Source organism: Leptidea sinapis, chromosome 45, assembly GCF_905404315.1.
Source record: "Leptidea sinapis chromosome 45, ilLepSina1.1, whole genome shotgun sequence".
Taxonomy (NCBI): domain Eukaryota; kingdom Metazoa; phylum Arthropoda; class Insecta; order Lepidoptera; family Pieridae; genus Leptidea; species Leptidea sinapis.
In genome coordinates this window covers 1946110-1955698 of record NC_066309.1, presented here as the reverse complement: position 1 = coordinate 1955698, position 9589 = coordinate 1946110, and the positions used below count along the sequence as shown (strand labels likewise).

Below are 9589 nucleotides of genomic sequence, written 5' to 3'. Positions count from 1 at the left end.
CGGGGGATACTAGTAACACAATGTATTTCTCCCTTTAATAATCATATATGGCCACAAATACTTATAAAGTATCGTTTTTACACTTTTACACCACGCACGACGGCATTTTTAAAATATTTTATTGAGACGCAAACTGATCTATCACAGACGATGACAATTCTCATAATGGGCTCCTATCGGCGTGTAGTACTGTAAGTGTGTGCGTGGGGCTATATATTTACACGTTAATCGGCTTGTTTTGGTGCTACACTGTTATTTAAGGTGACACGGAGTCCTTATTTTTTTACTAGTCCGTGCTTTCACTCATGATTTTCTTTTTCTATTTTAATTGAGCCAACCGCCAGGGCTCAGCAAAGGCCAATTTTTGGTGTCCAAACAATACTGGACCATCCTCGAATACGACACGTCCGACTACGTCGCGCTTTAAGTGAAACTGTAAGGTGGTAAGTGGTAACTGATTTAGTAGCTAAATTTAGGACAGTGTGATCAGAAGCTTCTAATTTGTTTCTAAAGTTGCTTCTGAATTTAGACGACTAATTAAGTGTATTATGCGCTTAAGTTTTGTTTTGTGTTACGGAATAATAGTAACAGTCCAGAAGTTTCAGTGACAATTTATATCAGCAGGGGTTGGGATAAGAGAATTAAATTTTAAATCTTGCTATGAATTTCCTATTGCGATAAATCTTAGTGTTAGGATCAATCTTTCTTCTGCAATATTACTATCTTGCTTTTGAATGAACGGTGTAATAAGATAAAATAATTTGTCGAATGATCTCGAATCCATTCGTAGATAACTTGCCAGGGCTATCAGGAGCCATCTTCACATACGACACGTCCGCTTCAAGTGGTACCTGATTCAGTAATCAGTTACTAAATTTAGGACAGTGTGATCAGAAGCTTCTAATTTTTAAATTGCTTCTGAATTTAGACGACTAAGTTCAGTGATGTGCAATAAGCGCTTAAAGGCAAAGAAATGACAAATGTCAAATTCAAGTTCGATTTTGGAAATTCAAATGTAAATAAATATATTGTTAGAGTAAACCAGAGTTTCAAATAACTTTTAACTAAGTTTGTATTTCTGTTTGTTCTTCCTTCTGTTGAATAAATTAAGAAAATAAGTAATATAATGGCCTCCAAAGAAGCAGGTGAAAAAAATAAGGTAAATAATTAGCCGCTTCCTATTAGTATTTTAAGGTTATCTGCGTTTTAAACTAAAATTTCAATAACTCATAACTTTATGCTTTATTAATGTATATAGGGAGGTCAAGGTGGTGGTGACAACAAGGAAAAGCGAAGAAAAGAGTCTATTCTAGATCTCAGCAAGTATCTAGAAAAAAGTATAAGAGTTAAGTTTGCCGGGGGTCGTGAGGCGGCAGGAATTCTAAAAGGATACGATCCCTTGTTAAACTTAGTTTTAGATAATACTACAGAATATTTAAGAGGTAAGTCCCTTTTTTCCTGCCATCGTCGATTATTGTGTAGAGTATTCCATTTTAGTAAGAAAAATTGCCCCCATTAAAATAAATAAACAAACAGAGCATAAAATAATGTATAGATTTTTATTTGTATATGAATTACTTACAGACCCTGATGACCCTTATAAGTTATTGGAAGATACCAGAGCATTAGGTCTAGTTGTGTGCCGAGGAACATCAGTAGTCCTTATATGTCCAATGGATGGAATGGAAGCTATCCCGAACCCTTTCATTGCACAGGAATAATATTAACTTAATAAGTAATTTAAATTTAAGGAAATAAATATAAGATTACAATAAATTATGCTATTTTTATAGCAAAATTATAAATTTTATTCTTGTGACATTGCCATGGATCCCATCATCTACTTCAACCTTATAATTATTATAAATGTGAACAAGAGACTATGGAATATTATGACATACTATACTATATGACTATGAATATATGACATACTTTGTCAGGGATACAGAAAAGGATATAGTGGTTGGAGGATAAAATTTTGCTCTTGGAGTGTAATGCAAATTTGAGGTTGGGATCACATATTTCGAATGACAGTGTAAGAAAGCTATCTGTCAAGGTTACATCCTCTATGATGTTGCTGTCTAAAGTTTTTGAGGTATAAAGTTGATATCCTGATAGCCGAGTGGTTAGCGATCCTACCTACTAAGCTAGAGGTCCCGGGTTCGAATCCCGGTAGGTGCAAGCATTTATATGATGAATATAGATGTTTGTTTCCGAGTCATGGATGTTTAAATGTATTTATGTATGTTTATATGAATATATGTATGTTTAAGTAAGTATATTGTATTAAATATATCATTGTCTTGTAACCCATAACACAGGCTATATATGCTTAACTTGGGGCAAGATAATTTGTGTAAAAAGTGTGTCAATATTATTATTATTATATTATATCCATATATTAAGTTGATGTGTGTATAAGTTGGTACTCAGGCACACATATAGGTCTAGTCTAGTCATAAAGCATTGGTAAACTTTGAGATTTTTAAGATGTTGCTTAAATTAAATTGAATTTCAAATGTACAAATATATAATATTCATACTCTTAACCAAGATATTATGGGGCCCATAATTGGTATTCAGAGACAAAAAGTAACATGTTTTGTCACTAGGTGATAAAGCAGGAAACATGTGATTAACTCAGCTTTGTAACTTAGTATTAAAGCCTTATTAATTTGACTCTTACCCAAGATGAATGTATGGGGCCCATAATTAGTATTCAGAGATAAAAGTAACATGTTTTGTCACTAGGTGAACAAGCAGGAAACATAATATTATGATTAACTCACCTTTGTAACTTAGTATTAAAGCCTTATAAATTTGACCCAAAATTAAAGTGAGTTTAATTAGTGAGAGTTATTAACTTAAATAGAACAAATTTGATACATTATTATTTAGTAAAACAACCCAAAATCCAATCATCATCACATCATAAGAAAGTATAAAATATTTTATTCATTGGACTCTGATATTTGATAAAATACTTACCTAACTTTAACTGATGCTACTATACCATGAATACTCAAGATCCAATTCAATAATTAGTGCCTATTTGCATGTAACAGGGCCTTGGATAGTAAAAAAACAGCAAAAATGAAACAGAAACAAGAATAATTTATTAGTGTGCTAGTAATTAAATCTAAATGGTAACTTATAACTTATATTATACACTTATATTGTTATTCAACACCAAACTCATTTCTAATCCACGGATAGCTCTTTGGACAATCTATACATGTGATCATATATTTATCGTGCTCGAGAACTTTTGAAGGTAGCTTGCATGTGTTTGGTTTTTGGCAAGCTATTTCGCTGTCTTGAAATCTTTTGTTATTGCATTGCCATGGTTGGAATTTCTTGAGTTGTATCACTGGTGTTGGTCGTTTCATCCAATCGATCACTTCTCGGTATGTTACAAAATAAACATCAGGTAACTTCAATAATTCAGATGTGAATCTCTGTAAAGAAAGATGAATGCATAAATAATTTTAACTTATAAAATAGTAGATTGTTATACAAGGGTTAAAAGGCAATGGGAATTGATACTGTAGGTACTTTATCAAGAATGTAGAGAGTTCCTTGTCTGCTAAATTGTAAGTGGTATCGCAATTGCGGTCTGCACTTTGAGACAAGATGTTAAGTCTTATTAACTTTGGAATAGTGAGTAAATTCACTACCTATCATATAAGCAATTTTTCATCAAAATTCAATACCCACAATACAAGTAATAGAACAGTACCATATCTTAGCGGTCTCCTAGAAGTTTATACCTACGTTTACGTACATAAAAAGATATAGTTTAACTCGGACAGCGACCAGTCTTGGCGGCGAACGGCGTGCCACTCAATAATTTTGTCTACCCAAGATTGCTTAGCGGCCCTGTAAATGTTGTATATGTGTGTGTGTGTGTGTGTGTGTGCATGTCGATTCGGGTGCTCTATTATAAAGTTAAATTACTGTTCTATTACGTATTTTGCTACGGCCGTTTAAATCGAAACACAAATTGTATTTGCACACTTGTTTCTGATTGTCGCAGAAAAGGCGCCCCACAGCGGTTACCCATGCCGGTAGGTATCTAGCGAACATCCTGTGCAAAGAGGACATTTCTTACAGGTGATATAGTTCACTAGCGAATATGTAATGATTTAGTATGAATAAGAACCGAAAATGCTACGTTTTTCAAATAAAATACTTAGGTATATTATTTTTAACTATGACATTCATAATTAATTTATATTTTGCGCAGCATTGCTGCACAAGTCCCTCAATATGCGCAGCGTTGTTAGCATACGTAGCAATGTAATTAATGCATAAGCACTTTTAACATTCATTTACTTAACATTCTTATTTAGATTTTTATAAACTAAAACAGTCAGATATTTTAATGTTGAGTGTACAATATACTTACTTTTAGCGCCAACAAGTAATCATTATTCTTAAGCCACGTCGCGTTCAAATGAATGCCGAATGGTGCTCTATTCTTCAAATAATGCCTCTTGAAATTATCCAAAAGTATATTGTACACATCATCTCCGCTAAGCGTCGTAGGACAATACTGTAGTGTGGGACACGTAAGTTCGCCGTGTTTGAGCGGGTTTATCACCATCTCCCACAAGCCAGCATAGCTTCTGGTTGGACAGTACTGGTTGTTTCCTAGAAATTAATATTCAATATTATTACAGAGCTAACTTCTATTTGTCAAAAATTAAGCTCCTCAATCGAACAACCCAAAAGATTTTGGATAAACGTTTAAAACTTCGGAGATAAATCATAAGATGAATAAGACCTCCCGTGGACCAGGAACCATGTAATTTGGCAAAAAATAGGGTCTAATGGTCTAAATAGTTGGAGAAGTTGGCGCTGTTAATAATATTTTACATTGTCCTGTACGTCATCCGTCATACGCACGGTCCTGTATAAATATTTTTTCTATAATTATGAATACTCGCAAGTGTCCACACTTTAGTTGCCGAAAAAAAAATCTCAAGGAAAGCTAATGGGGCATAATTGTAAACCTTTTTTATCAATTCAACTCTAGCTGTATATACATGATAATACATAACATGTAATCTTAGTGTCAGTTAACTGTTACAGATGACAATGCAACACACTTTCTTATAACGTCATACATAATGATTCCCACGCCACATTTACCAAGTTACGATCTTTAAATACTTGAGGCCTAGCTCGAACTGCGAAAACTTATTGCGCCATTTTTTTTCGCGGTTAGCGATGTATGTCCAACGTTCATATGTCACAGAATTCTGCGAGAAATAGTGCGCAAAGAAAAATTTGCTATAAGTCAATCAATGTTTGAACCTACTAATATTTATGAAAAAGTATCTACTATTAAATCTTATATCTTTAAACGAGCAATTATATATATATATATATAATCTGAATCTCGGAAACGGCTCCAACGATTTTCATAAAATTAAGTATGCAGGGGATTTCGGGGGTGATAAATATATCTAGCTAGGTTTCAATTTAAAAAAAATGGTTTTATCCATGTTTGAATGAGAAACAGCTACAATAACATTAGAATACAAAGGTAAGTTTCGCCACTATATACAAGACTATTATAGCTCAGATGGGACATTGGGTGATCCGGAAAGCAGAAGACCCCGGTTCGAATCCAGAAGTCCTATTAGTTTTTTTTTTGTTCAAGTTTTGTACATTCTTAAAAATCCGAGCAAGGCTCGGTCGTCCGGATATTGGTTATTAGATAAGTATTAACGCAATGGATCCTATAAAAATGGTTTTTTGATTATATGTGTTTATTGTAAATTAAGATATATTACATACCAGCTGACCCGGCAAACGTTGTTTTGCCATATAAAGTATAATTCACGCGATAGTTTTATAAATAATAAATAGCCTATGTGTTATTCTGGTGTGTAAGCTATATTATTGTAAAGTTTCATCAAAATCCAATCAGTAGTTTTTGCGTTAAAGAAGTTCAAACATACATCCAGACATACAAACTTTCACATTTATAATATTAATAGGATAGATATGTGTCGAGATAAACATTATTAAGTACCAAAACCTTAATTCTCTATGTGGTCGTATCTGAGCAAGGAAACGAATATATCTACATAATCCTAATAAGAATTTTGAATGAATAATGTGATTTTGATGTGTTTGATATGCTATCACGCCTACCTTAACTTAATTTTTTATGTGTTCCCGAGGGAGCGCGATACGAATTTAACACGAACGAATTCGCGATCAAGAAGTTAGTAAGCAATAATACCAACATATAATTACCTTTGCATTGATGTGGCATTTTGTAGTCTAATGTGTACGGCCAGAAGGGAGGATCAGATAACGGTGCTACTGCCGTAGCGTCGTATACAAACCCGAACTCTTGCATCATCAGGAACTGCCTGTTCCATCCTACTGAGTAGTGCGGCACTCGCATACCTCTGCACAAATAAGAGATGATATTTTTTAATAGAGTAAGTGATAGAACGATTGGCTGGTTTACCAGATGTGAGCTACAAAGCGGGATTATATGCCCATAAGGCTGCCTGTCCACTGGAGCGGAGATAAACGAAAAAGTAGTTTAAAAATCTCAAAAACCCGGAGAAAATTACTCGTCGCATGAACTCGATCTAACCCCGCACAGTCAGTAATTCCATTACTTCCTCCGCTATCCGCAATGAACACTCTCCGCAACTCCGCTCCGCACCGGTCAATGATCAGCCGGCCACAGTGGAGTGTGAGGAACGTTAATTAGTACATTGTGATACAAGGGTGTTAATTAGGTTTACAAACTAGGTGTCATTAACAATTTTTAATGGCACGACGTTTTTCAATAATTGTAGGAAATAATAAAAAAACAAATCAAAGAACTAAATATGTTTATTTTAACATACTTTCAGAAAACGGCGCGTTTTTGGAACGGGACTGTTCGATTTTTAAAACTGATATATAATTAAATAAAAAACAACCATTAATATGAATTTTAGGAATTCAATGCGGAAAATTTAAGGACTTCATTCATTGTCAATGTATAAAATCTACCCGATTTTATTTTATGTTTGAATATTTCTTGCTACTAAAATATTTAAATTGACTTATAAATTTCAAACTAAACTGCGAAGGTACCTAATGATCGAGCTCGTACGAGAAAGTCACGACCATGTCAAATAAAGATATGAAAGCTCTATGGAAAATACTTAATTTTCGAATCATTATTATAAGCCTCTAATAGTATGCTATGTTTAACAACTGCATTACTTCAAAATGAATTGATTAAGTCATAACATTAGGGTTGCTAGAGAGCAAAATTTGTTTAAGAGCATTAAAGGCCTTTTAATCTTGATTTCAGACAGATATTGATTTTAGGAAGATATTCATTTCTGATAGTTCTCTTTCGTCCCTCAGTTAGGTTGAATGGATGGATGGGAGGCTCCTTTGCACAGGATGCCGGCTATATTATGGGTACCAAAACGGCGCCTGTTTCTGCCGTGAAGCAGTAATGTGTAAGCATTATTGTGTTTCGGACTGAAGGGCGCCGTGGCTAGTGAAATTACTGGGCCAACGAGACTTAACATCTTATGTCTCAAGGAGACGAGCGCAATCGTAGTGCAGCTCAAAATTTTTGGATTTTTCAAGAATCCTGAGCGGCATTCCTAGTAATGGGCAGGGCGTATCAATTACCATCAGCTGAAAGTCCTGTTCGTCTCGTCCGTTATTGTCATTAAAAAAAATCGGTTCTGATATAATTCCTCTAAACATGCAAAAAATAATAGAGTATTGTAATAACATACCAAACTACTAGCACAGAATATAATGCGGGTAGGCAAAGAAATGTCGGTACCTGAATTCTTCCATCCATACACGGCCAAACCGATTTATAATGTTGGCCTGACCCACCATTTCATCAAACCAGTCCTCAACGGTCGCGTTCTTCGACCACCACTCCGCTGGACCGCGATTTCTGTAAATCGGTATATAAAAGATAGGTTAGCATTGCCATATATCCTAGAGCCTCTTCTTATCTTTACGAAAATATCGTATAAAAAATAAAATATTATCAACAAAACTTTTTAGACCTTTCGTTTTGTACCTATAATGCTGGCGCTTAATTAGTGGCCGAATTTTCGCGCCAAAAACATCGTCTACGGGCTAACGCGATGTCCCTGGCTACATATTCTATGCAGTCAACTAAATCGCCTACCGCGTGAATTATAATAGTCTAAACACATGGTCGGATTTGGTACGACCGGACGTGTGCCTCGCACCAATTGGCCCGCCATCGTAATCGCTACGGTCCGGGCGGTAATCATAATATTTTTGTGCGATGGATGATGCGACATACCATCGAATATGGTCCGGACAGCGTCCGATGCTTCGGCCGTACTAAATCCGATCATGTGTATAGGCTATAATTATGAAGCGGCGAACGTTGTCGCGACAAAACCCTTTTATGCGCGTCTATTTACCAACAGTGCCGCGATGTGCAGCGTTCTGCGCCCGTCACACACCGCGATGCGACGAATGGCGTGCCTTAATTCGCTAATTAGCTATAGCCATAGCCCGCTGGCTACGCGAATATTCGCCGTAGCCCGCTAGTGAAGTCCGAGTATAAGAAGTGTCGAGACTAGCAAGACGTTCTCTTAATATCCAAGTAGTAAAAATCATAGTCTGATAGTACCCGCGATTACATACAAAATGTTTATTTCGCATAATTCATATAGTATTGACACAATATGTGTACCTAATTCACTATTTGTAGTAACCGTAGCAGTTAAATAAATAAAATAATACCTCGACGTCTATTAGCTAAAAAGTAGAAGAGGCACCAATTTCATACTAAATTTCTCTATGTAGCAATTGTCGTGTTGTGGAATAAGAACATCGAATGCGTGTAATAGATTTCATGTACCTTCATGACACTCTTAAATATCAGTAGGTACCAACTTGCAATTGAATAAATCGATACGACCGCAAACTGCAGGGACAGGAGGGAAACGCCGCCTCCTTCATTAGTCCTTCATTGCCGAGTTGAGTCAATATTTGAATGAAAAAGTATAAAATATAAATCAAATCATACTTTATTAATAATGTATCATGCTCAATAAAAGTCTTGAATGTTCGATAAGTTCAGTGAACATGACAATCGTATATTTACACGCAATCCACAATAATTATTAATTCAAATTCACTAAGTATATTCATTTAGTTACTTCTGTAACAATAGAACAATAAATTTTGGCTACAAATTTGTTTTAATTAATCCCTGAAGTGAGGGAGATTTTAAAAATAACACACTACAAATGTCAAATATTCGCGCGCGCCAGCCGTTAAGATGGAAGTGTGTAGTTCCGTCACTTATAGATAAATGCACTATTTTTTATGAAATCATTGACTGAAGAGAAGATAAGTTAAGCCATATAAATAATCAGATCCTAACAAAGTCAATAATATCTGAAAACGACCAATGGCCTAGCGCGCTTCTTCACTGAGATTTAAAGTAAACACACTGGCAGCTACACCCTTACTATACTATTTTTTATGACAATAAGGGACTAAGGGATTTCATAAAGGCAAGCCAGCAGGAAAAATAGACCTCGAACCC

General features: G+C 35.2%; 2 protein-coding genes across 2 annotated transcripts in view; one reads left to right on the top strand and one right to left on the bottom strand.

The window, feature by feature from the left end:
• Positions 1-985: 985 nt before the first annotated feature.
• LOC126977543 (U6 snRNA-associated Sm-like protein LSm7) lies at positions 986-1805 on the top strand. The gene is made up of 3 exons (XM_050826399.1): positions 986-1159; positions 1259-1442; positions 1585-1805. The coding sequence occupies exons 1-3, from the start codon at positions 1127-1129 to the stop codon at positions 1719-1721; spliced, it is 354 nt and encodes a 117-aa protein (XP_050682356.1). The 5' UTR covers positions 986-1126; the 3' UTR covers positions 1722-1805.
• Positions 1806-3094: 1289 nt separating this feature from the next.
• Positions 3095-9589, bottom strand: part of LOC126977479 (chitin deacetylase 1) — a 33542-nt gene continuing 27047 nt past the window's right edge. Inside the window, exons 7-10 of the mRNA XM_050826321.1 lie at positions 7829-7948; positions 6271-6428; positions 4409-4653; positions 3095-3458 (exon numbers count right to left, since the gene is read on the bottom strand). Of these exons, the coding sequence (XP_050682278.1) occupies positions 3180-3458; positions 4409-4653; positions 6271-6428; positions 7829-7948 (802 nt within the window). The 3' untranslated portion in view covers positions 3095-3179. The remainder of the gene's footprint in view (positions 3459-4408; positions 4654-6270; positions 6429-7828; positions 7949-9589) is intronic.